Source organism: Coregonus lavaretus (genome assembly GCF_964263955.1).
Source record: "Coregonus lavaretus genome assembly, contig: HAP1_SCAFFOLD_872, whole genome shotgun sequence".
Lineage (NCBI taxonomy): Eukaryota > Metazoa > Chordata > Actinopteri > Salmoniformes > Salmonidae > Coregonus > Coregonus lavaretus.
This window is the reverse complement of record NW_028162497.1, coordinates 191908-212500: the sequence shown is the minus strand read 5'-3', so window position 1 is coordinate 212500 and position 20593 is coordinate 191908. Positions and strand designations below refer to the sequence as shown.

The 20593-nt window shown below is 47.2% G+C and overlaps 1 protein-coding gene across 1 annotated transcript in view; it reads right to left on the bottom strand.

Annotated features, from left to right (window-relative positions):
- Positions 1-20593, bottom strand: part of LOC311119197 (partitioning defective 3 homolog B-like) — a gene marked incomplete at its 3' end in the record, with an annotated part of 178511 nt that overhangs the window by 505 nt on the left and 157413 nt on the right. The window contains exon 5 of the mRNA XM_084193931.1: positions 16199-16278. Within this exon, the coding sequence (XP_084050057.1) occupies positions 16199-16278 (80 nt within the window). The remainder of the gene's footprint in view (positions 1-16198; positions 16279-20593) is intronic.

Below are 20593 nucleotides of genomic sequence, written 5' to 3'. Positions count from 1 at the left end.
TCCAGGTCTGTTAGTCAGTCACTACACACTCCAGTGAACACATGTTCCTGTTTTTTTTGCCCTGGCTCCTAAACTGTTTCCATGATGATCATGTCTCTGTGCAGCTACAGATGTAGGATCTTAATTCGACCAGTTTCTCACAGCAGGAAAATTACCTGCAGCAACAGGACATGTGAATTATTGCGTGAAATATAATTAAGTTGGTACATTTTTAGTTAGGGCAAATCAAGTCTGACATCTTAAAGTGTGGTCCTCTGTAGCTCAATTGGTAGAGCATGGCGCTTGTAACGCCCAGGGTAGTGGGTTCGATCCCCGGGACCACCCATACGTAAAAATGTATGCACACATGACTGTAAGTCGCTTTGGATAAAAGCGTCTGCTAAATGCCATATTATTATTATTATTTATTTATTTAAAGTGGAAACTTTTAAAATGTCCTGCAACAACAGGGTGATCGAATTAAGATCCTACACCTGAACTGACTAATATTAAATGTTTGAATGTTTTTTCATCTTCTAATCTTTCCCTGTGTGGGCTGTAATATTCTTGGCATGGGTGTGATTACTGCTAGCCACGTGTCCATTGGAATGTTCCCCCTATATGCATTCATGGGGTGTGATTAGCCACGAGCATTGTAACCAATGTTCCCTTTAAACTGCGTGCATGCACGGGTGTGCAGCTCCCCCAGGACTAAAGCTCCCCCAGGACTAAAGCTCCCCCAGGACTAAAGCTCCCCCAGGACTGCAGCCCCCCCAGGACTGCAGCCCCCCAGGACTAAAGCTCCCCCAGGACTAAAGCTCCCCCAGGACTAAAGCCCCCCCAGGACTGCAGCCCCCACAGGACTGCAGCCCCCCCCAGGACTAAAGCTCCCCCAGGACTAAAGCCCAGCTAAAGCCCCCAGGACTGCAACCCCCCAGGACTAAGCTCCCCCAGGACTAAAGCTCCCCCAGGACTAAAGCCCCCCCAGGACTGCAACCCCCCCAGGACTAAAGCTCCCCAGGACTAAAGCTCCCCCAGGCCTAAAGCCCCCCCAGGACTGCAACCCCCCCCAGGACTAAAGCTCCCCAGGCTCCCCCAGGACTAAAGCTCCCCCAGGACTAAAGCCCCCCAGGACTAAAGCTCCCGAAATCCCAGGACTAAAGCCCCCCCAGGACTAAAGCTCCCCCAGGACTTAAAGCCCCCCAAGGACTGCCACGCAGAAGTAATACCAGCCCGTGCAGAGAAGCACGAGATTGAACTTCACTCAACTCAACAGAGTTTCCCCTTAGTTAACACTATCAACGTTTTCCCTTTACTGTGGGAATTGTGATCGAATCAACGCATTATTAGCCACTTTCAATGCAACATACCGAAACAAAACAAAGACTTAGTATGCAAAACGAATAACTACGAAATATATTTTGTTGTAGGCAGAACGCATCCAGTAGGATTCTATTGCATTGACAGGCACGAATCAGACCGTACTCTAAACAGACCGGTGCAGTATAACCAATCAGAGCTGCAGTAGGCCTATATGCAAATAGACCATTGCCATATATGGATCGGTGCCATTCACTTTGAACAGGACTGTGCGTACAGCATGAGCGGACGCGAGTAGATGCGCTTGTTTTGAGATCAAAGCGAGAGCTACTAGCCACCTGTGCACATTTGTTAATATATTTTGTTAGTTAGTGAGTTATTAGCCCAGGTATAGATCATTTGTAGTCAGCAATGGGGGAGTGATTGCTTCCTACAAGAGCACAAAACGTGCGAAAAGTGTGTCAGTAAAGGGCCTGTGTTGTATTTTGAGACAGGCCTGTAGCCAATAGGCAGAGGGTCGCATAATTTGTCTCAAAACTCACATCAATACCTTTGTCAGACAACACTGTTAAATGAATTGATGCTATTGCTAGCAATCAAGAGGAAACTGACTGAACGACTCAAAAAGTCCCTAGCTTATGCTCTCCAGATGGACGTAAGCTGTGAGGGCCAAGATGCCCATGCATTGACTTTGTTCGGGGGATGCTATTCACGAGGACATACAGTACCAGTCAAAAGTTTGGACACACCTACTCATTCAAGGGTGTTTCTTTATTTTTACATTGTAGAATAAAAGTGAAGACATCAAAACTATGAAATGGAATCATATAGTAACCAAAAAAGTGTTAAACAAATCAAAATATATTTTATATGAGATTCTTCAAATAGTCACCCTTTGCCTTGATGACAGCTTTGCACACTCTTGGCATTCTCTCAACCAGCCTCACCTGGAATGCTATTTATTTGAAGAATCTCAAATATAAAATATATTTTGATTTGTTTAACACTTTTCTGGTTACTACATGATTCCATATGTGTTATTTTCATAGTTTTATTGTCTTCACTATTATTCTACAATGTTGAAAATAGTAAAAATAAAGAAAAACCCTTGAATGAGTAGGTGTGTCCAAACTTTGACTGGTAGTGTGTGTGACTCGTTTCATGAAACTAGGCGTACGTCGTGCATCACTACTTCACAGGAGAGCCATTTGAACGTAAACGTCTTTTTTTTTATCAAAATGCATTTTTTTGGCAGAAATACTTTCTGGAACATGTGAACTTTCATGTGCCTTAATAACAAACTGCCATCTGTAAATACGAATAAAATAGTTCAATTACAGGCCTAGTTGTTTTAGCCAAGGAAAAAGACAGCAACCTTCCCGCTAGCCATGATTGGCTGAGATAATGAGTGGGCTGGACACGCCGAGAGATGAGTTCGGATTGGTCTACCATGTAGCACTCTTCTGTCTATAATAAGAGTTGGTCAGTATGTGTAGGTAATCCTTTCTAACGCGGCTTTTTTGAAAGATATCACGTAGTAGAACTGCATAAGACCGAGTTTTGAAATCAGTGGAATTAGATTATGATAGCTAAGGAGATGGAGAGAATTATGGCGTTTGATTGCAAATATGAGTCTGAAAAGAGAACACAGAAGGCTCCGCATTACATCTTCAAACTAAGGACAACCATGGCATCTGTGACAGAGCGGGAGAATCGCCCATCCATATATACGGGTAAGAGAGTCTAGCCAGCACACACCTGTTTATATAAGGTCCCGAAGTTGACAGTGCATGCCAGAGAAAAAACCAAGCCATGAGGTCGAAGGAATTGTCCGTAGAGCTCTGAGACAGGTTTATGTTGAGGCACAGATCTGGGGAAGGGTACCAAAACATTTCTACAGCATTGAAGGTCCTCAAGAACACAGTGGCCTCCATCATTCTTAAATTGAAGAAGAAGGGAGAAGGGTCAAACTGAGCAATCGGGGGAGAAGGGCCTTGGTCAGGGAGGTGACCAAGAACCCGATGGTCACTCTGACAGAACTCCAGCGTTCCTCTGTGGAGATAGGAGAACCTTCCAGAAGGACAACCATCTCTGCAGCACTCCACCAATCAGGCCTTTATAGTAGAGTGGCCAGACGGAAGCCACTCCTCAGTAAAACATGACATTCCGCTTGGAGTTTGCCAAAAGGCACCCAAAGGACTCTCAGACCATGAGAAACAATATTCTCTGATCTGATTAAACCAAGAGTGAACTCTTTGGCCTGAATGCCAAGCGTCACGCCTGGAGGAAACCTGGCACCATCCCTACGGTGAAGCATGGTGGTGGCAGCATCATGCTGTGGGGATGTTTTTCAGCGTCAGGGACTGGGAGACTAGTCAGGATAGAGGGAAAGACAAACAGAGCAAAGTACAGAGCTCATTGATGAAAACCTGCTCCAGCGCACTCAGGACCTCAGACTGGGGCAAAGGTTCACCTTCCAACAGGACAACGACCCTACGCGCACAGCCAAGACAACGCAGAAGTGGCTCTGGGACAAGTCTCTGAATGTCCTTGAGTGGCCCAGCCAGAGGCCAGACTTGAACCCGATCGAACATCTCTGGAGAGACCTGAAAATAGCTGTGCAGCGACACTCCCCATCCAACCTGACAGAGCTTGAGAGGATCTGCAGAGAAGAATGGGAGAAACTCCCCAAATACAGGTGTGCCAAGCTTGTAGCGTCATACCCAGGAAGACTCAAGGCTGTAATCGCTGCCAAAGGTGCTTCAACAAAGTACTGAGTAAATGGTCTGAATACTTATGTAAATGTGATATTTCAGTGTTTAATTTTTCATAAATTTGCTTTGTCATTATGGGGTATTGTGTGTAGATTGATGAGGGGGGAAAAATAATTTAATCAATTTTAGAATAAGGCTGTAACGTAATAAAATGTGGAAAAAGTGAAGGGGTCTGAATACTTTCCGAATGCACTGTAAATGGGGCTCTATTGCGGGATGGCAGGCAGGCCTCTGCACTCTAGTTATGATTTTTCGCATTGAGAGAGGAACTATTGTCATACGTATATATACATAATTTTTTTTTTTTTTAAAGACGGTTGACTTTCTGTGTAAGAAAATTTCTCCTTGACTATGTAACAGACATATTTGGGAAACTGAACAAACTGAACGCAAGAGAAATACAAAAACATTCTACAGATGAGTGACCCAATCAGTGGATTCAGAGGAAATAATTCCTTTTGGAGAGAGTCTTTCAAAAGCGACCCATGTCCCCTTCCCTCGGCTGTGAATGTTTGACTCTGATCCTGGCTCAATTGAAATGTGGCAAGTGAAATCGAACAGCTGATCGAGCTGTCATGTGATCGAATGCTGCAGACAACGCATTTACGGATCATTACGGAGGAGTTTAGGTTAATGAATACCCTGCCGTCTCCCTCTGAGCATTAATGCGGCGTTCAAAACTGGGAACTGGGAAATCTCAGACTTCAGTGCGTTGAAGACAACTGGGAACTGGGAAATCTCAGACTTCAGTGCGTTGAAGACAACTGGGAAATCTCAGACTTCAGTGCGTTAAAGACAACTGGGAACTCGGGAAAAAACGAGCTCCGACTGGGAAAAATCGATTTGAACAGTCATCCAACTCGGGAACTCTGGCCTCTTTCTAGAGCTCAGACTTTCCGACCTGAAGATCACTGACGTCATGATTTGAACTCGTATTTTTCAGAGTTCCCATTTGTCTTGAAAGCCCCATAAAACTCATGGTAGCCTTCGCCAGCTCATATCCGATAGATTCAGTGCTCTCGTCTGCATTAAAACCAAATATCGATCCAGGCTGGAGTGACAGCAGAGATGAGGTGCGCACTGTTGACCACGCCGCCTGACTTTGAGAAGCTCTGACGCGACATGCATCAAGCCACACCCATCTAATTAGTGGTGGAGAGATAAGATACATTATGTCAGACTAATTTGCAATTGACTGTCATAGACCCACATTAAAAGTATGTGAAGGTGATTTGAGAAGACAATCAGAAATACTGTTAGAATGTTTTTAAATTGACTGCCATAGCCCCAAACAAACAAAAAGTTAACATTGGCTGTTAATTACATTTAAAAAAATAAACATTTAAAAAAACAGCGAGAGTGTCACGACTTCCTCCGAAGCTGCCTCCTCTCCTTGTTCGGGCTTCGGCGTTCATCGTCACCGGCCTTCTAGCCACTGCCGCTCCTCATCTCATCATTCCATTTGTTTTGTCTTGTTTATTACACACACCTGGTTCATATCGCCTCATTAGTACGTGTTTAAGTGTTCCCTCTGCCCCCCTTGTCCTTGTGGGTGATTGTTTATTGTGAGGAGATAGTAGTTTGGTTGAGCTCAGTCTATTTAGTATTGCCAGGTATTTTCCCTGTGTGCCTGTTTGTTCCAGTGCGCCTGTTTTGCGCACTGGACTGGTTAACGCTGTATTACAGAATAAACTCTGTATACTGTGATTTGCCCTCCTGCGCCAGACTCCTTCAAATCACGCATGTGAGTGAGTGAGTGAGTGAGTGAGTGAGTGAGTGAGTGAGTGAGAGAGAGAGGAGAGAGAGAGAGAAAGAGAGAGGAGAGAGAGAGAGGTCCAGATAGCCTGGAGACAGAGGCAAGCTGTGGAACAAACATGAACAAGTTCAGGTAGAGCGAGCACAGCAGGACAGACACACACACACTTCTGAAGTGCAGCTTCATCAACTCCAGAGAAGACCAAACAACAGATATCAAAGAGCAGCCTCGCCTCCAGGAGAGAGGGGGAGGGAGGATGAGAGCGTGAATTAATTAGGAAGGACTAATGAATACCACACGCATTAATATGAAGGAGGAAAATAATCCATCTAGCCTCCGCTCTCCCTCCTCTTCTAGCTTCTCTCCATCTTCTGATAGTGCTCTCCCCTCTCTCTCTCTCTCTCTCTCTCTCTCTCTCTCTCTCTCTCTCTCTCTCTCTCCCCTCTCTCTCTCTCTCTCTCTCTCTCTCTCTATCCCCCTCTATCTCTCTCTCTCTCTCTCTCTCTCTCTCTCTCTCTCTCTCTCTCTCTCTCTCTCTCTCTCTCTCTCTCTCTCTCTCTCTCTCTCTCTCTCTCTCTCTCTCTCTCTCTCTCTCTCTCTCTCTCTCTCTCTCTCTCTCTCTCTCTCCCAAATGACACATAGGGCTCTGGTCTAAAATAGTGCACTATATAGGGAATAGGGTGCCATTCTCTGGTCTAAAGTAGTGCACTATATAGGGCATAGGGTGCCATTTCAGATGACTCATTACACTCACATTAACAATGCCTTTATAGTGATTATACATCCCTTTATGTATAATGCCACCTGCTTTTAAAACACCTCTCACTCACACACACACACACACACACACACACACACACACACACACACGTATCATCGTTCAATAACAGCATCTGCATTCATGCAACACAAACCCTAACCATCTAACACAGACCATCATCACTGAGGTCAATGATGAGATGACTGCCTGCGTTAGCAAACATGACACCTCTCTCAGAAGTGATGTCCTGTAGTGCATATTAATTAGCTGACTAAACGCCACAGTGGATAGATCTGATGATCTGATGAAGTCCCTTCAGTCAGCTGACAGAAGTAGCAGCTAGCCAGCATAGAGCCAGCAAGGAGCCAGCAAGGAGCCAGCATTGAGCCAGCATGGAGCCAGCATGGAGCCAGCAGGGAGCCAGCATTGAGCCAGCATGGAGCCAGCAAGGAGCCAGCAAGGAGCCAGCATGGAGCCAGCATGGAGCCAGCATGGAGCCAGCAAGGAGCCAGCATAGAGCCAGCATGGAGCCAGCATGGAGCCAGCATGGAGCCAGCAAGGAGCCAGCATGGAGCCAGCAAGGAGCCAGCATGGAGCCAGCAAGGAGCCAGCATAGAGCCAGCATGGAGCCAGCATGGAGCCAGCATGGAGCCAGCAAGGATCCAGCATAGAGCCAGCATGGAGCCAGCATAGAGCCAGCATGGAGCCAGCATGGAGCCAGCAGAGAGCCAGCAGCGAGCCAGCATGGATCCAGCAATGAGCCAGCATAGAGCCAGCATGGAGCCAGCATGGAGCCAGCAGGGAGCCAGCATAGAGCCAGCATAGAGCCAGCAAGGAGCCAGCATGGAGCCAGCATAGAGCCAGCAAGGAGCCAGCATGGAGCCAGCATAGAGCCAGCATGGAGCCAGCATGGAGCCAGCAAGGAGCCAGCATAGAGCCAGCATGGAGCCAGCATGGAGCCAGCAAGGAGCCAGCAAGGAGCCAGCATGGAGCCAGCATTTTCATAGCCCGCCTATTTCCCTCCCTCCCTCCCTTCCTTCATCCCACCTTCCCTTCCTTTCCTAAATCCCTCCCTCCCTTTCTTCCTTCCTTCCACCTTCCCTTCCTTTCCTAACTCCCTCCTCCTCTTCCTCCCTCACTCCCTCCTTCCCTCCCCTTTCTCCATTTACCTCCCTCTGTCTTCCTACCAGATTTACCTCATAGCCTCTAAATCAGTCGTCACCAACCAAGGTAATCGTAGTCGATCACCAAACATTTCTGTAAAAAACAACAATGATAAAGCCTTGAATTCCTTAGTTTTTCTTTGTTTCGCGCTGTCGGCTTTAGATGTTTAGTTGGTAGATGCAGCAGCCCTAGCACTGGGAAGGCAAAGTGTTCCCATTTTGAACCTAACGACAAAATTCAAGAGAAACACAAGACGTCTGCATTTACTTAGCAGATGATACAATAATACAGTTCTAGAAGCAGAAAAACTAGATCTGATATGTTTCAGTTAACTAGAACAACATCTAGGAAGAACTACAACAACATCTAGGAAGAACTACAACAACATCTAGGAAGAACTACAACAACATTTAGGAAGAACTACAACAACATCTAGGAAGAACTACAACATTTGGAATGTAAAAAAATAAATAATGAGGACATGACAGACGTTAAAAAACGACGGTACCACCTGCATGACAAACATTCATATTGGAGACCCAGAGAGCAAATCAAGTGCACCTATAGGCCTACCGCTGGCCAATTAGATAGCTCAGATCCCCGTGTCTGCACAGTTTCCTCGAGCCATAGGCTGTAAAAAAAAAAAAAAAAAGCCACGAGCACACAGCAAAGTTGATACTGTGAGATTTCAAAACGTTTAACTTGAGAGAGACTCAACGAATCCAGCAAAGAGCTGCTGTTTTTATCAGGAAGTTAATGTTTTAGTTGTTGTCCAGCTGTCAACACTTTGTTCAACACCTTTATAAGCCATAAAATACACGTTCTCCCTACTTCCACTCACACTACAACCAGCACTGCAGCTGTAATGAATGACTATAGCAACGTGTTCTGATAAGCTTGGGTTGTTATTATTAGAGATGGTGTCTTTTTTAATATCTAGGATTATTTCCCTTTCTCTGGTCATAGGAGTAACAACATGAGGCAGAAGTAATGCAGTGTGACTGGAGGTTGTGTTTTCTCTAGCAGGAGGTAAGCTTGGCTTCTTATATGGTGTTGAGTAAAGCTTAAACCATGTATTTAGATTGTAGGTAGGTATTGTAGTTAGGTATTGTAGGTAGTTTACTTAGGTAGTTATTGTAGGTTATTGTAGGTAATTATTGTAGGTAAGTATTGTATTCGGCGGAGCCCGGCGAAGCACGAGGCTAGCTAACCCACTACCTGGACCAACAAAGCTAGCTAGCTAGCGGGTAGCTACTGGTAACTTTTAGCAACTGTGGATAGTTGTTTCCAATGTTATTTCACGCTTAAGAGTACGTGTAATTAAGCCAGCTAGCTACCTACCATTCAGCTGTTTTTCTAACCTCATTATCCGAGGCATTAACGTTAGGTGGTTGGTAGCTGCTGTACTTAAGTACAGCTACTGATTGCAGTCTGCCACCCAGACAGCTGGCGTCGGGTAAGTTTGGCTTTATACATAGCTTGGGCTTTGTCGAGTAAGGCTTAAACTATGTATTTAGATTGTAGTTAGGTATTATAGGTAGGCATCGTGGGCTGTATATTATTAGGTATTATAGGTAGGCATCGTGGGCTGTTGTGGGTAGTTATTGTAGGTTAGCATTGTATTCGGCGGTGCCGGGTGTAGCACGAAGCTAGCTAGCTAGCCAACTCACTTCCTGGACTAGCTGGCGAGTAGCTATTAGCAACGGTAGCAACTAAATACAATATCCTTTTAGCCAGCTACATTTGTTCGCAGCGCCGCCGTTTTTCAAACAAAGTCAACACAGCAGCCATTGCTAGCTAGCCAACACGACCAGCTAGCTGTACTGTAGCAGCTAAATAAAATATATTTGTGCTAGCTAGCCAACGTTTAATTATTGCTGCGTTATGAAAGGAACTAGACACGGACACGAATTATCTGTTTAGTGTGTTAACACATTATTGGTAGTTTGTTGTAACCAAGTATTGGTGCTAAACTGTGTGTTATTGGATGCTAGCATGCTAGTTAGCTATAGCGTCATAGTTAGCTAGCTGAATAAAGTAAGTTGAGTCTATTCCTTGAAACATTGAACCGCTGTAGTTCACAACAATTCTAATTTCTAAAGTGGAAGTTGGGAGAGTTTTATTCGGGTGGTTCAGTGAAACAATTATAGTTTCTGAGGTGAAGTTGGGAGAGTTATATTTGGGAGTTTTGGTTTTTACTCTCTCCTTTCCCAGATGTTTAGTTCATTTCATTCCGATCTCCTCTGCATTATTGTAGCCATTTGCTACAGCCTGTCAACTATGCCTCTGCCTATCCCTGTTCTCTCCTCTCCGCACAGGCTACACAAACGCCTCACACCGCGTGGCTGCTGCCTCTCTAACCTGGTGGTCCCTGCACGCACCCCACACCTGGAGTTCCAGGTCTCAGGCAGCCTCTGGAACTGCCGTTCTGCTGCCAACAAGGCTGACTTCATCCCAGCCTATGCTACCCTCCAGTCCCTCGACTTCCTGGCGCTGACGGAAACATGGATTACCACTGAAAACACTGCTACTCCTACTGCTCTCTCCTCGTCTGACCATGTGTTCTCGCATACCCCGAGAGCATCTGGTCAGAGGGGTGGTGGCACAGGAATCCTCATCTCTCCCAAGTGGACATTCTCCATTTTTCCCCTAACCCATCTGTCTATCTCCTCATTTGAATTCCATGCTGTCACAGTCACTAGCCCATTTAAGCTTAATATCCTTGTCATCTATCGCCCTCCAGGTTCCCTTGGAGAGTTCATCAATGAGCTTGACGCCTTGATAAGTTCCTTTCCTGAGGATGGCTCACCCCTCACAGTTTTGGGGGATTTCAACCTCCCTACGTCTACATTTGATTCATTTCTCTCTGCCTCCTTCTTTCCACTCCTCTCCTCTTTTGACCTCACCCTCTCACCGTCCCCCCCTACTCACAAGGCAGGCAATACGCTTGACCTCATCTTTACTAGATGCTGCTCTTCTACTAATCTCACTGCAACTCCCCTCCATGTCTCCAACCACTACTTTGTATCCTTTTCTCTCTCGCTCTCCTCCAACACGACTCACTCTGCCCCTACACAGATGGTAATGCGCCGCCGCAACCTTCGCTCTCTCTCTCCCACTACTCTCTCCTCTTCCATCCTATCATCTCTTCCCTCTGCTCAATCCTTCTCCCTCCAATCTCCTGATTCTGCCTCCTCAACCCTCCTCTCCTCCCTTTCTGCATCCTTTGACTCTCTGTGTCCCCTATCCTCCCGGCCGGCTCAGTCCTCCCCTCCAGCTCCGTGGCTTGATGACTCATTGCGAGCTCACAGAACAGAGCTCCGGGCAGCGGAGCGGAAATGGAAGAAAACTAAACTCCCTGCCGACCTGGCATCTTTTCACTCCCTCCTCTCTACATTTTCTTCATCTGTTTCTGCTGCTAAGGCCACTTTCTACCACTCTAAATTCCAAGCTTCTGCCTCTAACCCTAGGAAGCTCTTTGCCACATTCTCCTCCCTGCTGAATCCTCCCCCCCCCCCCCCTCCTCCTCTCTCTCTGTGGATGACTTCGTCAACCACTTTGAAAAGAAGGTTGACGACATCCGATCCTCGTTTGTTAAGTCTAATGACACTGCTGGTCCTGCTCACACTGCCCTACCCTATGCTTTGACTTCTTTCTCCCCTCTCTCTCCAGATAAAATCTTGCGACTTGTGACTGCAGGCCGCCCAACAACCTGCCCGCTTGACCCCATCCCCTCCTCTCTTCTCCAGACCATCTCCGGTGACCTTCTCCCCTACCTCACCTCGCTGATCAACTCATCCTTGACCGCTGGCTATGTCCCTTCCGTCTTCAAGAGAGCGAGAGTTGCACCCCTTCTCAAAAAACCAACACTCGATCCCACTGATGTCAACAACTACAGACCAGTATCCCTTCTTTCTTTTCTTTCCAAAACTATTGAGCGTGCCGTCTTTAGCCAACTCTCTTGCTATCTCTCTCAGAATGACCTTCTTGATCCAAACCAGTCAGGTTTCAGGACTGGTCATTCAACTGAGACTGCTCTTCTCTGTGTCACGGAGGCTCTCCGCACTGCTAAAGCTAACTCTCTCTCCTCTGCTCTTGTCCTTCTAGACCTGTCTGCTGCCTTTGATACTGTGAACCATCAGATCCTCCTCTCCACCCTCTCCGAGCTGGGCATCTCCGGCGCGGCTCACTCCTGGATCGCGTCCTACCTGACCGGTCGCTCCTACCAAGTGGCGTGGCGAGAAGCTGTCTCCGCACCACGTGCTCTCACCACTGGTGTCCCCCAGGGCTCAGTTCTAGGCCCTCTCCTATTCTCCATATACACCAAGTCACTTGGCTCTGTCATATCCTCACATGGCCTCTCCTATCATTGCTACGCTGACGACACACAACTAATCTTCTCCTTTCCCCCTTCTGATAACCAGGTGGCGAATCGCATCTCTGCATGTCTGGCAGACATATCATTATGGATGACGGATCACCACCTCAAGCTGAACCTTGGCAAGACGGAGCTGCTCTTCCTCCCGGGGAAGGACTGCCCGTTCCATGATCTCGCCATCACGGTTGACAACTCCGTTGTGTCCTCCTCCCAGAGTGCGAAGAGCCTTGGCGTGACCCTGGACAACACCCTGTCGTTCTCCGCTAACATCAAGGCGGTGACCCGATCCTGCAGGTTCATGCTCTACAACATTCGGAGAGTACGACCCTGCCTTACACAGGAAGCGGCACAGGTCCTAATCCAGGCACTTGTCATCTCCCGTCTGGATTACTGCAACTCGCTGTTGGCTGGGCTCCCTGCCTGTGCCATTAAACCCCTACAACTCATCCAGAATGCCGCAGCCCGTCTGGTGTTCAACCTTCCCAAGTTCTCTCACATCACCCCGCTCCTCCGCACACTCTACTGGCTTCCAGTTGAAGCTCGCATCTGTTACAAGACCATGGTGCTTGCCTATGGAGCTGTGAGGGGATCGGCACCTCTGTACCTTCAGGCTCTGATCAGTCCCTACATCCAAACGAGGGCGGAAGCATAGTTCCCGCTCAGCCCAGTCAAAACTGTTCGCTGCTCTGGCACCCCAATGGTGGAACAAGCTCCCTCACGACGCCAGGACAGCGGAGTCACTCACCACCTTCCGGAGACATTTGAAACCCCACCTCTTTAAGGAATACCTGGGATAGGATAAAGTAATCCTTCTACCCCCCCCTAAAAAAAAAAAAATTGTAAGTCGCTCTGGATAAGAGCGTCTGCTGAATGACGTAAATGTAAATGTAAATGTTTCACCATCAGCTGGAAGACTGTCCCCTTTTCTCAGCAGAGGGAGGGAGAGCAGAGGGACGGTGAGTCAGGTGAGAGGCAGATTGACCCCTCAGATTGACCCCTCAGATTGACCCCTCAGATTGACCCCTCAGATTGACCATCAGATGCCATCAGTGAACTATTATGTTCACTCAGCTGTACCTCACAAGTAATACAACAAATTATCTATTATCAGTGTGATCATATACCAAAAATTGTGAAATATAATTTCAAAATGGTGTAAGAACAACATTGGCAGGGTAACTCAATCACAGCCAATATGCAGTGATAATGTACTGGGTCTATAGCCTACTGCACAAACCTCATTGCTACAGAACTGTTTTTAATTGGTTAATGTTGCATTGGCTTATGTTTTTTAAAGTCATGTTTAAAAGTTTCTGCTTGCTTTTGGACTCGGAAAGTGATCTTGCCTGAGAAAAGTTTGGTGACCCACTGCTCTAAACGATCCCAGAAACACCAATATAGTTCTATCACTACATACTGGCCATAATAACCACACAAGTGACATATTACTTACTAATAGTATGTCTGCATAGTGCACTACCCTATGGGCCCTGGTATAAAGTAGTGCACTATATAGGGAATAGAATACCCTTTGGCACACAACCTATATTACTACATATTTACATTGCATTTACGTCATTTAGCAGACGCTCTTATCCAGAGCGACTTACAAATTGGTGCATTCACCTTTAATATAAATACATATAATAATGTAAATATCTACTGGCAATAACCGCATGTCTAACTAATATCTTTAAATATACTATATTACTATATTCGGGGCCAGTCTGATAATGACTAACTGGTTCCAATATTTATAGTTACAGCCTTACATCTCACTTCAAGCATCGTTTACCCACCCACCGACCGACCGCACTAACCATTACATAATTGATATATTATTTTTTAGAGCTGGAGGTGTGTGTGTGGTAGAGTGAGTGGGGTGTGCTAGTGTGTGTGTGTGTGTGTGTGTGTGTGTGTGTGTGTGTGTGTGTGTGTTTGACAGTGAGGCGAGAGTCAGTGTGTAGGAGGGGATATGATCTCTGTGCTCCATACTCCTCTATGGCTTTTGTCCATCCCGGTGACCACCAAATCACTGTCAAGAGCTCTTGGGGACCACCATTCGCGGAGTCACAGATTATGTTTTACATAAAATATATTGGCAGTAAAATTCAGGACATTTTAACAGTGATTGTAACAAATTGTTATATTATAAATAAATTTTCATTGTGAAAAAAGTAATGTAAAATTGCTTTTAATCCTCCCAACTGTTAATATCTTTGGAAGAATAAAAAAATAAAAAAATAATAATAATTATGAGTTTGGGAACCACTGAGCTAGAGGAATATGATGATCCTCTCAACACTCAGCTCAACACTCAGCTCAACACTGGGCTCAACACTGGGCTCAACACTGGGCTCAACACTCGGCTCAACACTGGGCTCAACACTCGGCTCAGCACTCGGCTCAACACTCAGCTCAACACTCAGTTCAACACTCAGTTCAACACTCAGTTCAACACTCGGCTCAACACTCGGCTCAACACTCAGTTCAACACTCAGTTCAACACTCAGTTCAACACTCGGCTCAACACTCAGTTCAACACTCAGTTCAACACTCAGTTCAACACTCGGCTCAACACTCAGCTCAATACTTGGCTCAACACTCGGCTCAACACTCGGCTCAACACTCAGTTCAACACTCGGCTCAACACTCAGCTCAATACTTGGCTCAACACTCAGTTCAACACTCGGCTCAACACTGGGCTCAACACTCGGCTCAACACTCAGTTCAACACTCGGCTCAACACTCAGCTCAACACTCGGCTCAACACTCAGTTCAATACTTGGCTCAACACTCAGTTCAATACTTGGCTCAACACTCAGTTCAATACTTGGCTCAGCACTCAGTTCAACACTCAGCTCAACACTCAGTTCAACACTCGGCTCAACAGTCGGCTCAACAGTCGGCTCAACACTCGGCTCAACACTCGGCTCAGCACTTGGTTCAACACTCAGCTCAACACTCGGCTCAACACTCGGCTCAACACTCAGCTCAACACTCAGTTCAACACTCGGCTCAACAGTCGGCTCAACACTCGGCTCAACACTCGGCTCAACACTCGGCTCAACACTCGGCTCAGCACTCAGTTCAACACTCAGCTCAACACTCAGTTCAACACTCGGCTCAACAGTCGGCTCAACACTCGGCTCAACACTCGGCTCAGCACTTGGTTCAACACTCGGCTCAACACTCGGCTCAACACTCGGCTCAACACTCGGCTCAACACTCAGTTCAACACTCGGCTCAACAGTCGGCTCAACACTCGGCTCAACACTCGGCTCAACACTCGGCTCAACACTCGGCTCAACACTCGGCTCAGCACTCAGTTCAACACTCGGCTCAACAGTCGGCTCAACACTCGGCTCAACACTCGGCTCAACACTCGGCTCAGCACTCAGTTCAACACTCAGCTCAACACTCAGTTCAACACTCGGCTCAACACTCGGCTCAACACTCGGCTCAACACTCGGCTCAACACTCGGCTCAACACTCGGCTCAACACTCGGCTCAACACTCAGCTCAACACTCAGCTCAACACTCAGCTCAACACTCAGTTCAACTTTAAGGGAATAGGGTGCCATTTGGGACGCCTCCCAGCTACTCCCTGACTACCTCATTAACACAGCTGATTAATGCAACTGTTTGTTTTAATTCCATTTCTCCCAGCTTTTGGAGTTCTTTAATGATTTATCCCGTGTGGCTCAGTTGGTAGAGCATGGTGCTTTTAACGCCAGGGTTGTGAGTTCGATTCCCACGGGGGACCAGTACGAAAATGTATGCACTCACTACGGTAAGTCGCTCTGGATAAGAGCATCTGCTAAATTATTATTATTATTTTAAAATAAAGAATCACTTGATATGCAAGGTCGTCTCAGCCTTGATCTTCTCAATGGAGAGCACAGCATCATAATGAATTAGAATACTTAGTTAATTATATAGGAGAGAAAATAGAACATGAACACAGTACAAAAACAAGAACACACACACACACACACACACACACACACACACACACGCAGGCAGGCAGGCAGGCAGGCAGGCAGGCAGGCACACACACTTCTTACCTGAGAGAGAATGTGTTGAGTTTGGTAGTGGAGACATCACCTCTGTGTCCTCCGGTCTTGTCCAGTCCATGGTTCACCCCCTGTAGAGCACAACATAGTAACACTTCAGTGATCCAACCATAGCATAACAACATAGTAACACTTCAGTGACCCATCTTTATTTGGGGGGTAGATCAGCTTTAATATTGCAGATAGATTTGACTTCCATCAATGTAATTGTCTGCATCACTTCCAATCCCTCATGTTTTTTTTCTCCTCGCAAATATATATATACACACATACATACACATACACATATATATACACACATATCCTTTAAAAAACATATATATTTCCCTTTATTACTTTCCAACCCCACCACCCCTTCCCTAATTGGAGTAAACAACAATGCTTAGGCCTCTAATTCCAGCTTATACATACTATATACATTTTATGGACACAGTCAATTTCACAATAATTCTATTTTGTTTGTTTTTACTCCTGAACCTCATCTACCCTCAACCTCTCCGATCATTTTCATGATGTCCATCCGGTTTGCTTCTATATGCCATATCTTTCTAACTGTGCTCCTTCACAAAAGCTCTCAACCTACAACCTATTTACTTATAGGTAAATATACGTGGTCCTCTGTAGCTCAGCTGGAAGAGCACGGCGCTTGTAACGCCAGGGTAGTGGGTTCGATCCCCGGGACCACCCATACACAAAAATGTATGCACACATGACTGTAAGTCGCTTTGGATAAAAGTGTCTGCTAAATGGCATATTATTATATTATTATTTATTATGGACACAGTATGCTTTACATTAGTTATCTTGTTGTTATTAGTTGTTGTTAGTTGCTATTAGTCCCATCCTTCAGTGATCCAACCATAGCATAACAACATAGTAACACTCCAGTGATCCAACCATAGCATAACAACATAGCAACACTCCAGTGATCCAACCATAGCATAACAACATAGTAACACTCCAGTGATCCAACCATAGCATAACAACACAGTAACACTCCAGTGATCCAACCATAGCATAACAACACAGTAACACTCCAGTGATCCAAACATAGCATAACAACATAGTAACACTCCAGTGATCCAACCATAGCATAACAACACAGTAACACTCCAGTGATCCAACCATAGCACAACAACACAGTAACACTCCAGTAATCCAACCATAGCATAACAACATAGTAACACTTCAATGATCCAACCATAGCATAACAACATAGTAACACTTCAATGATCCAACCATAGCATAACAACATAGTAACACTTCAATGATCCAACCATAGCATAGTAACACTTCAATGATCCAACCATAGCATAACAACATAGTAACACTCCAGTGATCCAACCATAGCATAACTTAGTAATACTTCAACCAGAAAACATGTAATAAGAACGGAATTGTACATTCCATGATGCATTGCATTTGTGCCACTGCATGTGTGTCCTGTAATGTGTGCACTTGTTGAAGCACCTTTGGAAGCGATTACAGCCTCAACTCTTCCTGGGTATGACGCTACACGTTTGGCACACCTGTATTTGGGAAGTTTCCCCCATTCTTCAATGCAGATCCTCCCAAGCTCTGTCAGGTTGGATGGGGACCGTCGCTGCACAGCTATTTTCAGGTCTCTCCAGAGATGTTCGACCGGGTTCAAGTCCGGGCTCTGGCTGGGCCACTCAAGGACATTCAGAGACTTGACCTGAAGCCACTCCTGCGTTGTCTTGACCGTGTGGTTAGGGTCATTGTCCTGTTGGAAGGTCAACCTTCGCCCCAGTCTGAGGTCCTGAGCGCTCTGGAGCAGGTTTTCATCAAGGATCTCTCTGTACTTTGCTCTGTTAATCTTTCCCTCGATCCAGACTAGTCTCCCAGTCCCTGCCGCTGAAAAACATCCCCACAGCATGATGCTGCCACCACCATGCTTCACAGATATCCCGGCCACCGGTGTTTGATGGGACGGCAGCGCGATGTAAGGGACTCCCGCTCCCGGAGCCCCGGGAGCGGGAGAAGGTATCCGTCCTCGTTTCCTGCCTTTGTGGGAGAGCCCTGGAGTGGGCCAACGCAGTGTGGAAAGAGGGAGGTACCGCGTTAGAGAACTACGGGGAGTTTGCTCGCCTCTTTCGGGCCGTTATTGATCACCCGCCTGAGGGTCGAGAGGCGGGCGAACGACTGGTTCATCTGAGGCAGGGGACGAGGACTGCTCAGGACTACGCGCTGGAGTTCCAGACGCTGGCAGCGGGGTCCCGGGTGGAACGAGAGGGCCCTGATCGACCATTTCCGGTGCCACCTAAGGGAGGACGTCCGACGGGAGCTAGCCTGCCGGGATGCCATGCTATCGTTCTCCCAACTGGTGGACATGGCCATCCGGCTGGACATTCTGCTAGCAGCCAGAGGACGTCCTGGTAGGAGAGCTGGGGGGAGCCGCCGGTTGAGGTGACAGTGCCACTCTGGTGGCACGAAGGGACAATCCACCTCACGTCGCAGTCAACGTTCTTTTGCGTCTGGAGGCGGTAGGCAGGGTACTCATGCATCACCCCAGGTAACGAACACCCAAACGTGTTCAGAGCCCTTTGTGGCGCACTGTACTTAATCTATCTCCTTTCCTGATCATTTGGTAGGTTCCCAGTGTAAGGCGCTAGTCGATTCAGGCGCAGCTGGGAATTTTATGGACAGGGCAGTTGCACTCCCCATCAGAGCACTTGATAGTCGAACATTAGGGTCCGGGTTGGTTAAGGAAGTTACGGTACCAGTCACCATGATTACGGAGGAGACGCATGTTGAGCAGATCACCTTTATGATTATTGAGTCTCCTGCTTACCCTGTAGTCTTGGGTATCCCGTGGTTAGCCCTTCACAACCCCAATTTCTCATGGCCGCAGAGGGTTCTTACGGGGTGGTCGCGTGAGTGTCCAGGTAGGTGTCTAGGTGTTTCCGTTGGTGCCACCACGGAATGGTATTCCCCCCGAATACCATGATCTGGCGCTCGCGTTTTCCAAGACGCAAGCGACTAAATTACCACCTCATCGGGAGGGGGATTGTGCGATAAACCTTCGGGTAGACGCTGTACCTCCCAGGAGTCATGTGTATCCCCTGTCTCAGGCGGAAACGGAGGTAATGGAAATATATGTCACGAGTCCCTGCGCCAGGGGTACATACGTCCCTCCACTTCACCTGCCTCCTCGAGTTTCTTCTTTGTGAAGAAGAAAGATGGCGGTTTACGCCCGTGCATTGATTATCGACCACTGAATAATGTGACGGTACGATTTAGTTATCCTCTTCCCCTCATTCCTTCAGTGATTTAGTCAATGCATGGGGCCCGCTTTTTCACCAAATTAGACCTCAGGAGTGCCTACAACCTGGTGCGTATTCGGGAGGGATGAGTGGAAAACAGCTTTCAGCACAACCTCAGGGCATTATGAATACCTGGTGATGCCCTACGGTTTGATGAATGCTCCATCCGTTTTCCAGTCCTTTGTGAACTAGGTGTTTCGGGATATGCTTGGTCGCAGTGTGGTGGTCTACATCGATGACATCCTGGTGTATTCCGCTACGCGCGCCGAGCATGTGTCCCTGGTTCGCTAGATACTAGTCCGAATGCTGGAAAATGATCTTTATGCCAAGGCAGAGAAGTGTGAGTTTTCCCAGCAGTCAATCTCCTTCCTCGGATTTCACATCACCACCACAGGTGTGGAGATGGAGGGAGACCGCATTGCAGCCTTCCGTAATTGGCCGACTCCAACCACGGTAAAGGAGGTGCAGCGCTTCCTTGGCTTTGCCAACTACTATCGAAGGTTTATTCGGGGCTTTGGCAAGGTCGCAGCTCCCATTACCTCCTTGTTGAAGGATGGGCCGTCCCGGCTCCGCTGGTCTGCTGAGGCTGATTTGGCCTTCAGTAGATTGCGGGGTCTGTTCACCTCAGCCCCGGTACTGGCTCACCCCGATCCATCACTACCGTTCGTAGTGAGGGTGGATGCGTCCGAGGTAGGGATAGGAGCCGTCTTATCCCAACGCTCAGGCATGCCACCCAAGCTCCGCACCTGTGCCTTCTTTTCTAAGAAGCTCAGCTCGGCGGAGCAGAACTATGGCGTTGGTGATCGGGAGCTGCTGGCCGTTGTCCGAGCTTTGACGGTGTGGAGACATTGGCTCGAAGGGGCGAAACACCCTTTCCTCGTCTGGACAGACCACCGTAACCTGGAGTACATTCGGGCAGCGAGGAGGCTGAATCCTCGCCAGGCCAGGTGGGCCCTCTTCTTCACCCGGTTTGATTTCACACTCTCATACATTCCGGGTACAAAGAATGTGAAGGCAGATGCACTGTCTGAGCTGTATGACACAGAGGAGAAGCCCAGAGACAACACCCCAATACTCCCGGCCTCATGCATTGTGGCGCCGG